This window comes from Mizuhopecten yessoensis, unplaced genomic scaffold (genome assembly GCF_002113885.1).
Source record: "Mizuhopecten yessoensis strain PY_sf001 unplaced genomic scaffold, ASM211388v2 scaffold10643, whole genome shotgun sequence".
In the NCBI taxonomy this organism is placed as follows: Eukaryota; Metazoa; Mollusca; class Bivalvia; order Pectinida; family Pectinidae; genus Mizuhopecten; species Mizuhopecten yessoensis.
In genome coordinates this window covers 347,571-363,992 of record NW_018408649.1, presented here as the reverse complement: position 1 = coordinate 363,992, position 16,422 = coordinate 347,571, and the positions used below count along the sequence as shown (strand labels likewise).

Here is a 16,422-nt window from a genome sequence, read left to right as displayed (position 1 = left end):
TCTTTCTGGTGCTTAAATCCGATTAATTAAAAGTTTCACCCTTTCTTACCTTTATTACCACCTGTACAGGTAAATACTGAAGCAACTTTAGAATTGAAAACGTTAATGTAAACTAGAGACAATAACGAACAATTTTCATAGAACTTTTATTCACATATAACATATATTTTTCAAGTTATACACATTTGAAAAATCAAGTAAATTAATTTATATTTCAATAATTTATTCAGCAGTGGTGTCCCTTTACATAGAAATCAATGTAGCAGCATAAAGGGTTAAAAAAAAAACTCCCGCTTCCTTTCACTCGCCTGTTTGGCAGCATTTTGGATTCCTGCTAAATGTCCCCGATGGAATATCACTCTCCACTTGCCGCATATGTTTCGTAGATTTAAGTTACAAGTCAGGGAACACATCAAACATGGCGACGCATTTGAAGAGGAAGCATAACATTTTGTCATCCTGTATCGTATCAAAATGTATCGTATCGTGGGTAGATATCGTGATACGTATCGTATCGTGGCATAGGTGTATCGTTACAGCCCTAATACTTACCATACCATATTGGGCCCCGCTCCTTAGGCCCCTGGGGGGCCAGACCCACGGTTTATTCAAAATAGGTTCCCCTTTACCCAAGGATGCTTCAGACCAAATATGTAACAAATCCTTTCATTCCTACAGAAGAAGAAGGATTTTAAAGAATTTGTTATATTTCCCCTATTGGGCCACGCCCCTCAGCTCCCAGGGGGGCTTGATACACTGTTTATACAAAATTGGTTCCCCTGCACCCAAGAATGCTTGATTAAATATGGCCCAAATCCTTTCATTCCTACAGAAGAAGGATTTTAAAGAATTTACTATGTTACCCCTATTGGGCCCCGCCTCTCAGCCCCCAGGGGGGCCAGACCCACCATTTATACAAAATCTGTTCCCATTCCCCCGTGAAAGCTTCTGCCCAAATATTGAACAAATCCTTTCATTCCTAAAGAAGAAGGATTTAAAAGAATTTGTTATAGTTCCCCTATTGGGCCCCGCCCCTCAGCCCCAGCCCCAGCCCCACCATTTATACAAATTTTGTTCCCCTTTCCCCAAGGATGCTTCTGACCAAATTTGGTCAAAATCTTCTCAGTCGTTTATGACTAGTAGTGTTTTAAAGGAAAAGTTGACGGACAGACGACGGACGCTGCGGTATGGCATAAGCTCACCATGGTCCTTCGGACCAGGTGAGCTAAAAAGCAAATTTCATTGCATAAAATGTAAGTTATGTATAGGTTCAGAAGGACTGATTCATTTCGTAAAACAACAAACATGCTGGAAGAATCCTCATTGCTGTTGAGAAGTGAATATTCTATTTATAGTAACATAAACTTTTACCTTTATCACAGACCTCTAATGCCTCTTCCTTACATAAACACTTCGCAAAAGAGGAGTAGATATCCCCCCAGATTGAATTGACATAATAAGTATGTAGATATCCACCCAGAGTGAATTGACATATTTAGGAGGTAGATATCCCCCCAGAGTGAATTGACATATTTAGGAGGTAGATATCCCCCCAGAGTGAATTGACATATTTAGGAGGTAGATATCCCCCCAGAGTGAATTGACATATTTAGGAGGTAGATATCCCCCCAGAGTGAATTGACATATTTAGGAGGTAGATATCCCCCCAGAGTGAATTGACATATTTAGGAGGTAGATATCCCCCCAGAGTGAATTGACATATTTAGGAGGTAGATATCCCCCCAGAGTGAATTGACATATTTAGGAGGTAGATATCCCCCCAGAGTGAATTGACATATTTAGGAGGTAGATATCCCCCCAGAGTGAATTGACATATTTAGGAGGTAGATATCCCCCCAGAGTGAATTGACATATTTAGGAGGTAGATATCCCCCCAGAGTGAATTGACATATTTAGGAGGTAGATATCCCCCCAGAGTGAATTGACATATTTAGGAGGTAGATATCCCCCCCAGAGTGAATTGACATAATAAGTAGGTAGATATCCCCCCCAGAGTGAATTGACATAATAAGTAAGTAGATATCCCCCCAGAGTGAATTGACATAATAAGTAGGTAGATATCCCCCCAGAGTGAATTGACATATTTAGGATGTAGATATCCCCCCAGAGTGAATTGACATATTTAGGATGTAGATATCCCCCCAGAGTGAATTGACATAATTAGGAGGTATATATCCCCCCAGAGTGAATTGACATAATTAGGAGGGAGATATACCCCCAGAGTGAATTGACATAATTAGGAGGTAGATATCCCCCCAGAATGAATTGACTTATTTAGGAGGTAGATATCCCCCCAGAGTGAATTGACATAATAGGTAGGTAGATATCCCCCCAGAGTGAATTGACATATTTAGGAGGTAGATATCCTCCCAGAGAGAAGTGACATAATCAGGAGGTAGATATCCCCCCTCCCCCCCAGAGTGAAGTGACATAAATAAGTGGTAGATATCCTTTCACACACACACAGACACAGAATAGAGAGACTTAGTTAGGTGGCAGACATCCAGAGAAAAAACATAAATAGCTGGTAGACTAACAGTGGACCTGTACTAGTGGCTGGTAGACTTGCAGTGGACCCGTACTTGCTGGTAAACTAACAGTGGACATGTACTAGTGGCTGGTAGCCTTACAGTGGACTTGTACTAGCTGGTAAACTAACAGTGCCTGTACTAGTGGCTGGTAGACTTACAGTGGACCTGTACTAGTGGCTTGAAGACTTCAGTGAACCTGTACTAGCTGGTAAACTAACAGTGGACATGTACTAGTGGCTGGTAGCCTTACAGTGGACCTGTACTAGTGGCTGGTAGACTTACAGTGGACCTGTACTAGTGGCTAGTAGACTTCCAGTGGACATGTACTAGTGGCTTGAAGACTTACAGTGGACCTGTACTAGTGGCTGGTAGACTTACAGTGGACCTGTAGTAGCTGGTGAACTAACAGTGGACATGTACTAGTGGCTGGGAGCCTTACAGTGGACTTGTACTAGCTGGTAAAATAACAGTGCCTGTACTAGTGGCTGGTAGACTTACAGTGTACCTGGACTAGTGGCTGGTAGACTTACAGTGGACCTGTAGTAGCTGGTGAGCTAACAGTGGACATGTACTAGTGGCTGGTAGCCTTACAGTGGACCTGTAGTAGTGGCTGGTAGACTTACAGTGGACCTGTAGTAGCTGGTGAACTAACAGTGGACATGTACTAGTGGCTGGGAGCCTTACAGCGGACCTGTACTAGTGGCTGGTAGACTTACAGTGTACCTGGACTAGTGGCTGGTAGACTTACAGTGGACCTGTAGTAGCTGGTGAGCTAACAGTGGACATGTACTAGTGGCTGGTAGCCTTTCAGTGGACCTGTACTAGTGGCTGGTAGACTTACAGTGTACCTGTACTAGGGGCTGGTAGACTTACAGTGTACATGTACTAGTGGCTGGTAGACTTACAGTGGACAGGTACTAGTGGCTGGTAGACTTACAGTGGACTTGTACTAGCTGGTAAACTAACAGTGGACATGTACTAGTGGCTGGTAGCCTTACAGTGTACCTGTACTAGTGGCTGGTAGACTTACAGTGTACCTTTACTAGTGGCTGGTAGACTTACAGTGGACATGTACTAGTGGCTTAAAGACTTACAGTGGACATGTACTAGTGGCTGGGAGACTTACAGTGGACCTGTATTAGCTGGTAAACTAACAGTGGACCTGTACTATTGGCTTTAAGACTTACAGTGAACATGTACTAGTGGCTGGTAGACTTTCAGTGGGCCTGTACTAGTGGCTGGTAGACTTACAGTGTACCTGGACTAGTGGCTGGTAGACTTACAGTGGACCTGTAGTAGCTGGTGAACTAACAGTGGACATGTACTAGTGGCTGGGAGCCTTACAGCGGACCTGTACTAGTGGCTGGTAGACTTACAGTGGACTTGTACTAGCTGGTAAACTAACAGTGCCTGTACTAGTGGCTGGGAGACTTACAGTGTACCTGTACTAGTGGCTGGGAGACTTACAGTGTACCTGTACTAGTGGCTGGTAGACTTACAGTGTACCTGGACTAGTGGCTGGTAGACTTACAGTGGACCTGTAGTAGCTGGTGAGCTAACAGTGGACATGTACTAGTGGCTGGTAGCCTTACAGTGGACCTGTAGTAGTGGCTGGTAGACTTACAGTGGACCTGTAGTAGCTGGTGAACTAACAGTGGACCTGTACTAGTGGCTGTAAGACTTACAGTGAACATGTACTAGTGGCTGGGAGACTTTCAGGGGGCCTGTACTAGCTGGGAAACTAACAGTGGACCTGTACTAGTGGCTAGTAGACTTCCAGTGGACATGTACTAGTGGCTTTAAGACTTACAGTGGACATGTACTAGTGGCTGATAGACTTACAGTGGACATGTACTAGTGGCTTGAAGACTTACAGTGGACCTGTACTAGTGTCTGGTAGACTTACAGTGGACCTGTACTAGCTGGGAAACTAACAGTGGACATGTACTAGTGGCTGGTAGCCTTACAGTGGACCTGTAGTAGTGGCTGGTAGACTTACAGTGGACCTGTAGTAGCTGGTGAACTAACAGTGGACATGTACTAGTGGCTGGTAGCCTTACAGTGGACCTGTAGTAGTGGCTGGTAGACTTACAGTGGACCTGTAGTAGCTGGTGAGCTAACAGTGGACATGTACTAGTGGCTGGTAGCCTTACAGTGGACTTGTACTAGCTGGTAAAATAACAGTGCCTGTACTAGTGGCTGGTAGACTTACAGTGTACCTGTACTAGGGGCTGGTAGACTTACAGTGTACATGTACTAGTGGCTGGTAGACTTACAGTGGACCTGTAGTAGCTGGTGAACTAACAGTGGACATGTACTAGTGGCTGGTAGCCTTACAGTGGACCTGTAGTAGTGGCTGGTAGACTTACAGTGGACCTGTAGTAGCTGGTGAGCTAACAGTGGACATGTACTAGTGGCTGGTAGCCTTATAGTGGACCTGTACTAGTGGCTGGGAGACTTACAGTGTACCTGTACTAGTGGCTGGTAGACTTACAGGGGACATGTACTAGTGGCTGATAGACTTACAGTGGACATGTACTAGTGGCTTAAAGACTTACAGTGGACATGTACTAGTGGCTGGGAGACTTACAGTGGACCTGTACTAGTGGCTTTTAGACTTCAGTGGACCTGTACTAGTGGCTGGTAGACTTACAGTGGACCTGTATTAGCTGGTAAACTAACAGTGGACCTGTACTAGTGGCTTTAAGACTTACAGTGAACATGTACTAGTGGCTGGTAGACTTTCAGTGGACCTGTACTAGTGGCTGGTAGACTTACAGTGGACCTGTACTAGCTGGTAAACTTACAGTGGACCTGTACTAGTGGCAAATCCTCGACCGACCAGCTCACTGTTGACACTGAACTGGTAACCCCCACCGCTGTTATCATCGTACATCACTACTGAGAGGCGGTCCTCCTCTACATCTGTAACACATCAGGTTCGTATATTAGCATATGATAGACAATTGTATGAACATCATAATGGTGGCTTTCTGTCTGCTTTAACATTTTTATCTAAATCTTCCAAGAATACAAATAAGAAAGGTTTTTAGGGCCTGCAGAGACATACACGTGCATATACATTTAATTACGAAATATGATATACTTGTGTCATGCATGTTGACATGTGTTGTACATAAATACACACAAAACAATCCACCTACCTGTTACTTTGAGGGAGAATTCCTTCATGGTAACCCGGTCACTCCACCATCTCTTTGCCTGTTAGAAATAATAGGCACACAATTGAAGACTCTCAACAGCATTCAAATTAAATGTGTTATGAATATGAAAATCGTTTTTGTAGGCATTTTGATCAATGTGGACTAAAAACAAGAGGCCCATGGGCCTAAACAGTCACCTGAGTCTACAGTATTTATTTTTGTTGTTGAAATATGTACCAATTTGAGTAAAAAATAGTATAATGTTAACTTAACTTTGTCAGGACCATGAGCTGATCATTCCTAGACCAATTTTAAGTGAGATCGGCCTATTAGAACTTAGTAGCAAAATAGCGGCCATGGCAGCCAAATTGTATTTCTGATTGACCCGAAAAATAACAACACTTTGTCAGGACCATGATTCGATCATTCCTACAAAGTTTCAGTTCAATCGGCCAAGTAGATCTTTACTTTAAGTTTGAAATAGTTTTTCAAAATGGCAGCCGTGGTGGCCATATTGGATTTCTGATCGACCCGAAAAATAACAACACTTTGTCAGGACCATGAGTCAATCATTCCTACAAAGTTTCAGTTCAATCGGCCTAGCAGAACTTGACTTTAAGTTTGAAATAGTTTTTCAAAATGGCGGCCGTGGCGGCCATATTGGATTTCTGATCGACCCGAAAAATAACAACACTTTGTCAGGACCATGAGTCGATCATTCCTACAAAGTTTCAGTTCAATCGGCCTAGCAGAACTTGACTTTAAGTTTGAAATAGTTTTTCAAAATGGCGGCCGTGGCGGCCATATTGGATTTCTGATCGACCCGAAAAATAACAACACTTTGTCAGGACCATGAGGCGATCATTCCTACCAACTTTCAGTTCAATCGGCCCAGCAGAACTTGACTTTAAGTTTGAAATGTAAAATGTTAACGGACGACGGACGACGGACGACGGACGACGGACGACGACGAACGAAAACGGATAGCAATAGGTCACTTGAGCTAAAGCTCAGGTGACCTAAAAAAAGCCCTTCAGAATTTGTCAGTATTTGTATAAAATGTGTATTGCAAAATATATGAGATTTGTATAAAAAGTAAGCACCAAATAAATTATACAACAAGAGCCCAATGGTCCTGCATCACTCACCCGGTACTAACCTCACAACTGTAACCTTAAAAGTGGACTAAAACAAGTAAATTTGTGCAATTTATATCCCCCGCTTTCAGGACATATTGTAGGTTAACATTATTGAGGTTAGGTTTAAACATGTGAGTATCGTGCTGTTGAGACATAATGTATAGCTTGAAACTTGAAGAAAAAACAAGAGACCCATGGGCCTTAACAGTCACCTGATATATTTATACAGAGAGCTGTTTTTGTTTTTAACATGAACAGAAATATTATTCAAAGTGACAAAAAACAAAAACAAAAACTTATTCAATATCTAGCATACAGATTTAAGACTGAAAAGTATTTGAAACTAGCATCTCTGATTCTAAACAAGGAAAATGAAGAAATTTTAGCACACTGACTCCTTTGGGCCCCACCCTACAGCCCTTGGGGGTGGGGCTGGCTCAAAATTTTCAAAGTATCAAACTGTCAACTCAGGGTTATAATTACAATCAAGTTATTAACATGTAGTATTCAAAGTATCATTTGCCATTATTTTACCATAATAAATTTTGCCCCTCCCCCTCCTCCTTCCCCAGGGGGTAAACATGAGACCTTAGGGTCATAAACCTTAAGACCCTTACATCTATGAAGAGTGTTTGATTCTACCATATCTGGGTCTTTGAGAAGAAGATTTTTGAAATTTCAGTCAATTCAACCCTTTTTGGCCCAATCCATCAGCCCCGGGGGGTCAGTCAGGGCTCATATGTGCATAATTTCAAACTGCTACCTAATACTAATAATGCTAACCTAAATTGAATTACTTCCAAAGGAAATTAAACAAATGTTGGTCCAAAATGTGATTTCCCTATATAAACTATAGTAAAGTTTACCCCCTCCCAAGGGGGAAATGTGAGACCCCAGGGTCAAGAAATTCACAATTTTGGTAAAGCACCTTAAGACCCTTCCATCTATGATGAGTATTTGATTCTACCATACCTGGACTTGAGAAGAAGACTTTTGAAATTTTAGTCAATTTGACCCTTTTTGGCCCCGCCCCTCAAGCCCCTGTGGGCTGGGGACCAAATCAGCCACTATTTTTGTTGACCTTTGGCCATGGAATGTTTCTGGAAAATTTCATTGAAATTGGTTCAGGGGTTTTGGAGAAGAAGTCGAAAATGTAAATTGTTTACGGACAGACGCCGCCGGACGCCGCTGGACAAAAGGCGATAGCAATAGGTCACTTGAGACTTTGTTCCAGGTGACCTTAAAAGTCAAATATTTGCTAGAGTTATTAAGGGGAAACTGCAGATAGTGTCTCTGTGAAATGGAGTCTGATTAAAGTGGTTGTCAAACTTGGCCGAGCCCTCAATGTGTTGAACCCTGTTACTAAGTTTGAAGACAATCGGATAATATTTGCAAGAGTTAATGAACAGAAACAGCAGATAAAAATGTTTTTCATTATTGAAGGGGCCACAACTCTGCCAAATAAAGTTCTCTGAAAGTGGTCATTGAACATGGCTGAGCCCTTAAGGCAGTTAACCATGTGAACAAGTTTGAAGAAAATCGGTTAACAAATTGTTGTAGTTATTGTGCGGAAACAGCAGATGACAATGTTTTTTGATATTCAAGGGGCCATAACGCCGCCAAATAAAGTCCGCTGAAAGTGCTCATTTAAGTTGGCCGAACCCTTAAGGCATTTAACCCTGTTCCCAAATTTGAGGAAAATTGGTTAACATTTATTGCAGTTATTGCATGGAAACGGCAGATAATAACGTTTTTCGTTATTCAAGGAGCCATAACTCTGCTAAATAAAGTCCCCTGAAAGTGGTCATCAAACTTGGCCGAGCCCTTAAGGCATTTAACACTGTGACCAAGTTTGAAAAAAATGGGTTTATATTTGATGTAGTTATTTGAAGGAAAAGAAACGCAGCAGATAATGACGTTAATGAGCCATAACTCCGCCAAATAAAGTCCGCTGAAAGAGGTCATCAAACTTGGCCGAGCCCTTAAGGCATTTAACCCTGTGACCAAGATTGAAGAAATGCACGGAAACGAAGTGCGGCAGATATTGACGTTTTTCATTAGACAAGGGGCCATAACTCTTCCAAATGGGGTCCGCTGAAAGTGATCATCAAACTTGGCTGAGCCCTTAAGGCATTTAACCCTGTGACAAAGTTTGAAGAATATTGGTTAACATTTGTTGTAGTTATTGCACGGAAACAAAACGCAGCAGATAATAACCCAGTGACCAAGTTGGTTGGTTGGTTGGTTATATATCACCACCCTAATGGCCCTATACCTTTTGTTTATTGAGAAGATGACTTTTAAAGATTTATGCACTTTGCACCAGATGTGACCTTGAAAGTATGTCCAAGGTCATTCACATGAATAAGCAATTACAATGGACGCTTTAGTTATTCAGAACAAGTCGTTTTTTAGTGTTTTTAAGACAAATAACCCCTGTGACCTTGAATACTGTATAGCGGTGATATTATTCCCTGGGGTTTTAATCTCGCTATATTCACGCTTTGACTAATATCCACAAATTCTAAACACCAGCGAAATCATCGAAAATGTTAACCTTATCACAACATGTTAAAAATACTTATAACCCAACGCTGTTATGCAAGCTTGGGCGAAGGTCATTCATCTGAACAAAATTGGCAGCCTTTCATGCCAACATCCTTCTGGCCAAATATCATCACCCTGGACCTTTTGGTTATACAGAAGAAGTCATTTAAAAGTTTTTAAGACAATTGACACCTGTGACCTTGAATATGGGCAAAGGTCATTCATTTGAACAAAGTTGGTAGCCCTTCATCCCCGCATGCTACTGGCCAAATACCATAACCCCAGAGTTTTTGGTTATTCAGAAGAAGTTGTTTAAAGATTTTATCATATTTGACCCCGGTGACCTTGAATATGGGCAAAAGTCATTCATTTGAACAAACTTGGTAGTCCTTCATCCCAGAATGCTCCTGGCCAAATATCATCACCCTGAAGCTTTTGGTTATTCAGAAGAAGTTGTTTAAAGATTTCAACATATTTGACCGGTGACCTTGAATATGAAAGACGGACACCAGACCATAAATAAGCTCACTTGGCCCTTTGGGCCAGGTGAGCTAAAATCTGTACCGTTATAACCAAAAATACCAATCTTGGTTATCCAATCACAGTTAGCATGAATCAGCTAAACATCATGTTGCATGTAGCGTATATGTGCCTGAAACATATAAATGATATCTGTTGTGTGAATTCTGCAAGTACCTGTAGGGAAACACTTACCTGTTGTGAGTATTCTGTAGGTGCCACATCGGATAGCTGGCAGTGCTGGGCCTAAAACAGGATATATCTCTCTTTTTTCTTTTTTAAGAACTTTTCTAGTAATCCTTTTCAATGTCTTACAGATTGAATACCTGGTAGGTAATCAGAAAACTGGACTGGAGCCAATCATTCCCTTCTCCAAATTTAGTACTTAAGAATATTCAAGGTAGCATAGGTTCCTAACGACTTTTGGTACATTAATCTCAACTATCATGCTTTTCTGGTTGTTATGGAATAATGAATTAAAATATGCAGAGTAAAATATGCAAGCTAATCCATCAATGTGATTTTAATATGCTTCAAAAAGTCACCTGGATGGGATGTAAACTTATATAACATTACACTGGGTCGTTACACTGCTAAGTGGGGACACAAGACAAGTCAGTAAAACACAGGTAAATTAAAAGCAATTCTCCTTTATTTATTTACATGAACAGCATAACCAGTGAAAGTAGCGAGAGTACAATATCATCTCTATTAAAGCTATTTAGAATAGGATCTCATTAAGAGCAAAACTGATTTCATTATATTGGCATGTGTTAAATTATATTTGAATGGTGGTATTGATGGCAATTCCTGAAATTCTGTGCACTTAAAAAATAACCATATACTTTAAAGTTTTCTATTGTAAATGAGAAATATTGCCAAAAATGAGCTAGAAACCATCGTTGATATGACAAACCAGCGTATATTAATCAGTAAAGTTAAGGAACATATGTACCTACCTGTACAGGTAATACAAGGAACATGTCAAGGATTTTGCAGAGTTTTGTGATATCAACAGTTTCTGTGTTACCATAGTCGACATACCGGACTGTTACCATCTTGTTACCAGGTAAATCTATCACCTGGGCCCGGTACCAGGTATCATCAGCCAAGTACCGTGCCACACATATCATACCTGTAACACATCAAATCATACCTTATACACATACTTTACCTGTATCATACCTGTAACACATCAAATCATACCTTATACACACACCATACCTGTAACACATCAAATCATACCTTATACACATTCTTTTCCTGTATCATACCTGTAACACATCAAATCATACCTTATACACACACATCACCTGTATCATACCTGTAACACATCAAATCATCCCTTATACACATACCTTACCTGTATCATACCTGTAACACATCAAATGATACCTTCAACACACACATCACCTGTATCATACCTGTAACACATCAAATGATACCTTCAACACACACATCACCTGTATCATACCTGTAACACATCAAATCATCCCTTATACACATACCTTACCTGTATCATACCTGTAACACATCAAATGATACCTTCAACACACACATCACCTGTATCATACCTGTAACACATCAAATCATACCTTAAACACAAACCATACCTGTATCATACCTGTAACACATCAAATCATACCTTATACACACACCATACCTGTAACACATCAAATCATACCTTATACACATACCTTACCTGTATCATACCTGTAACACATCAAATCATACCTTATACACATACCCTACCTGTATCATACCTGTAACACATCAAATCATACCTTCAACACATACCATACCCATATCATACCTGTAACTCATCAAATCATAGCTTATACACATACCTTACCTGTATCATACCTGTATGCATTAAATCATACCTTAAAACCATACCATACATGTATCATACCAGTAACATACAATATACCTTAGTTGTGGCCAATCTTTTGCACAATATTGGTGGTCACTGTCTCACCACCACAATATCTATGGTCACTCACCTATCCTGGGACAGTAGACAGTCCATGCATCTCCCCTTTCCATGTTATACTGGTCTTGCATTTGCTTCATCACCGTATGGAAGTAGCTGGACTCCTCACCAATCTACAGCCATTCATCAGAGAAAGGATTCACCACATATTAGGTGTTGTACCATTACATGTCAATAAATCATAAATACAACCAATCTCTACCAATAAATCATAAATACAACCAATCTCTACCAATAAATCATAAATACAACCAATCTCTACCAATAAATCATAAATACAACCAATCTCTACCAATAAATCATAAATACAACCAATCTCTACCAATAAATCATAAATACAACCAATCTCTACCAATAAATCATAAATACAACCAATCTCTACCAATAAATCATAAATACAACCAATCTCTACCAATAAATCATAAATACAACCAATCTCTACCAATAAATCATAAATACAACCAATCTCTACCAATAAATCATAAATACAACCAATCTCTACCAATAAATCATAAATACAACCAATCTCTACCAATAAATCATAAATACAACCAATCTCTACCAATAAATCATAAATACAACCAATCTCTACCAATAAATCATAAATACAACCAATCTCTACCAATAAATCATAAATACAACCAATCTCTACCAATAAATCATAAATACAACCAATCTCTACCAATAAATCATAAATACAACCAATCTCTACCAATAAATCATAAATACAACCAATCTCTACCAATAAATCATAAATACAACCAATCTCTACCAATAAATCATAAATACAACCAATCTCTACCAATAAATCATAAATACAACCAATCTCTACCAATAAATCATAAATACAACCAATCTCTACCAATAAATCATAAATACAACCAATCTCTACCAATAAATCATAAATACAACCAATCTCTACCAATAAATCATAAATACAACCAATCTCTACCAATAAATCATAAATACAACCAATCTCTACCAATACATCCTAAATACAACCAATCTCTACCAATAGATCATAAATACAACCAACCTCTACCAATAAATCATAAATACAACCAATCTCTATCAATAAATCATAAAATACAACCAATCTCTACCAACAAATCATAAATACATTACACATACAACCTTTTCTGTACAACACTGTAACAGCATATTGGACAACATATAATTCATAAAATACAACCAATCTCTACCAGTACATCCTAAATACAACCAATCTCTACCAACAAATCATAAATACAACCAATCTCTACCAACAAATCATAAATACATTACATATACAACCTTTTCTGTACAACACTGTAACAGCATATTGGACAACATGTTTTTTTTATTAAAGTGATTCAAGTTTTAGAAACTGTGAATAGTACCCCAGACAACCAACAGAAATTGTGTTTTTTACCTGTTGTACATAAAAACTTGAAGGGTCATTGGCACATGTGAGGTGGGCATCAAAGCGAGTGCCAGGTGACACTGGACTGGGACAGAGAAAACAACGCTTAGGGGGAGCCATACCTGTAAAAGAAACATTGTCAGTAGAATGTTGTATATCACATTTCACGTTTTTTTCTGTATATTTAGGGGCTTTCCATACCGGATGTCGTGACTAGACTCGCCCTCAAACATGCAACAAAATGGTGGGTTATCAATGTATTTTTTAGACTAGGTGGACCTCCAGCAGGAAATAAACAGCTCCCTGTGAACCTACCATTTGATGTTGTTGTTAATACAAACTGATACACGTTTATTTTATGCAGTATTATGATGACTAACTGACAGCTGACTATGACTGAGAAATCGGCCTGTGAACAACAATGAATGATGCGATTCATCATCTTCAAAATGCAATTCTTTAGCCTGGGTCTGGGATTGATTTTGGTAACAAAGTTCTTTAGTTTTCTATATACAAGTAGATTTTATTGTTATTTTTAGTGAAATATCAATAATTACTTGCATAAGTCTAGATAAATACATGAGGATAAATTGACGACTGTTCGTATCAAATGCACTTGCTGCTATGTTGTTTATATTGTTGATTACCAAAAGCAACATCTTGCGGAAAATTTGACAAAATTAGGTAACATTATTTGGATTCACAACTGCCGTGTGCTATAACCAGCTAATCAGGACAAAGGTAACACCAAAGTTTTTTGTCAGGTGTCCACAAAAACAGGAATGAGATGGCATACTTTTTGGCATCTGTTCACGATGACAGTACAGAAACAGTTTAAGGCTTTTTACATCCACAATGTTTGGTACGAAAGTATATAAGGGTAGACACAAGGATTTACCTACCCACTACATTATTAGATGCTGGCATGATGAAGTTAGCCTATATAAGGGTAGACACAAGGATTTACCTACCCACTACATTATTAGATGCTGGTGTGATGAAGTTAGCCTATATAAGGGTAGACACAAGGATTTACCTAACCACTACATTATTAGATGCTGGTTTGATGAAGTTAGCCTATATAAGGGTAGACACAAGGATTTACCTACCCACTACATTATTAGATGCTGGTGTAATGAAGTTAGCCAGCTCCAGGAATACAAGCGTGTCTCTCACAGAGATTGGACGATCATCAACAATGTCATCGTCTGGAGGCTTACTCAGGTCCACATGTAGCACATTGTTAACCTCACTGATTACCTGTAAGTACATCAAGATTAAATATTAGGTCATGTGATATCAGGTTTAGTTAAACTGAGTAATACAACCACATGTAGCACATTGTTAACCTCACTGATAACCTGTACATCGAGGTCAAATATTAGGTCATGTGATAACAGGTTTACTGAAACTGAGTAAAACAACCACATGTAGCACATTGTTAACCTCACTGATAACCTGTGCATCGAGGTCAAATATTAGGTCATGTGATATCAGGTTTACTTAAAATGAGTACACATGTAGCACATTGTTAACCTCACTGATAACCTGTACATCGAGGTTAAATATTAGGTCATGTGATATCAGGTTTACTTAAACTGAGTAATACAACCACATGTAGCACATTGTTAACCTCACTGATAACCTGTGCATCGAGGCCAAATATTAGGTCATGTGATATCAGGTTTACTGAAACTGAGTACGCATGTAGCACATTGTTAACCTCACTGATTGCCTGTACATCGAGGTCAAATATTAGGGCATGTGATATCAGGTTTACTGAAACTGAGTAATTCAACCACATGTAGCACATTGTTCACCTCACTGATAACCTGTGCATCGAGGCCAAATATTAGGTCATGTGATATCAGGTTTACTGAAACTGAGTAATTCAACCACATGTAGCACATTGTTAACCTCACTGATAACCTGTGCATCGAGGTCAAATATTAGGCCATGTGATATCAGGTTTACTTAAACTGAGTACACATGTAGCACATTGTTAACCTCACTGATAACCTGTACATCGAGGTCAAATATCATGTCGTGTGATATCAGGTTTACTTAAACTGAGTAAAATAACCACATGTAGCTCATTGTTAACCTCACTGATTACCTGTTAGTACATCAAGATTAAATATTAGGTCATGTGATATCAGGTTTACTTAAACTGATTAATACAACCACATGTAGCACATTGTTAACCTCACTGATAACCTGTACATCGAGGTCAAATATTAGGTCATGTGATATCAGGTTCACTTAAACTGAGTAAAATAACCACTCAACCAGTTCATCCAGTAGAGAGGATTAATTACTGTCATGCCTAATCATGTTACATTACAGGAAGATTTGGTCTACTGCTCTGAAGTGTCGGTACAACACCAATAAATATCCCATCAGGGTCCTGATTTATCAAACTTAGAAAATCGTCTGATAACAAAAACCATGAAAACAATGAAACTTTTAAGTTTAATCAAGGACTTTAATTCATTTTCATTTTCAAGAGTTTTTAAAAGACAGTCATCAAATCTGTTTTTTCAAAACCTGTGTGACCCCTATTTCGTATAATTCCATTTCCACAGAAAAATCTCATAAAATTTGAAGCTAATCCGTCAACATTGCTCAAGAATTTTTGGACATTGTGCACCTGCCTGACCGTAAACTCACATGAAACCATATTGTGTTGTCTTTGAATAGCTTAAAACAAGAGTACCGTGGGGCGGAACAATATATGCTCGTTGTATGCCATACAGTGTTATATACTTTCTTACATTGAAATAAGATCTGCATCATTCTAAGAGTGGTTAGCTGACATGCTATAACAAGAGGCCCATGGGCCTTAACAGTCACCTGATATATTTATACAGAGAGTTGATTTTGTTTTTACCACGAACAGAAATATTATTCAGTGACAAAAAACAATAAAACCACCTTATTCAATATCTAGCATACAGATTTCAGACTAAAAAGTATTTGAAACTAGCACCTCTGATTCTAAACAAGGAAAATGAAGAAATTTTAGCACACTGACTCCTTTGGGCCCCACCCTACAGCCCCTGGGGGTAGGGCTGGCTCAAAATTTTCAAAGTATCAAACTGTCAAC

The 16,422-nt window shown here is 39.3% G+C and overlaps 1 protein-coding gene across 3 annotated transcripts in view; it reads right to left on the bottom strand.

The window, feature by feature from the left end:
* LOC110461636 (RING finger protein 17-like) overlaps positions 1 to 16,422 on the bottom strand; it is a 91,400-nt gene that overhangs the window by 49,972 nt on the left and 25,006 nt on the right. For all 3 annotated transcript variants that reach the window (XM_021515191.1, XM_021515193.1, XM_021515192.1), the window contains exons 20-26: positions 14,426 to 14,576; positions 13,326 to 13,438; positions 11,925 to 12,027; positions 10,881 to 11,056; positions 10,117 to 10,167; positions 5,717 to 5,774; positions 5,360 to 5,477 (exon numbers count right to left, since the gene is read on the bottom strand). In XM_021515191.1, the coding sequence (XP_021370866.1) occupies positions 5,360 to 5,477; positions 5,717 to 5,774; positions 10,117 to 10,167; positions 10,881 to 11,056; positions 11,925 to 12,027; positions 13,326 to 13,438; positions 14,426 to 14,576 (770 nt within the window). The remainder of the gene's footprint in view (positions 1 to 5,359; positions 5,478 to 5,716; positions 5,775 to 10,116; positions 10,168 to 10,880; positions 11,057 to 11,924; positions 12,028 to 13,325; positions 13,439 to 14,425; positions 14,577 to 16,422) is intronic.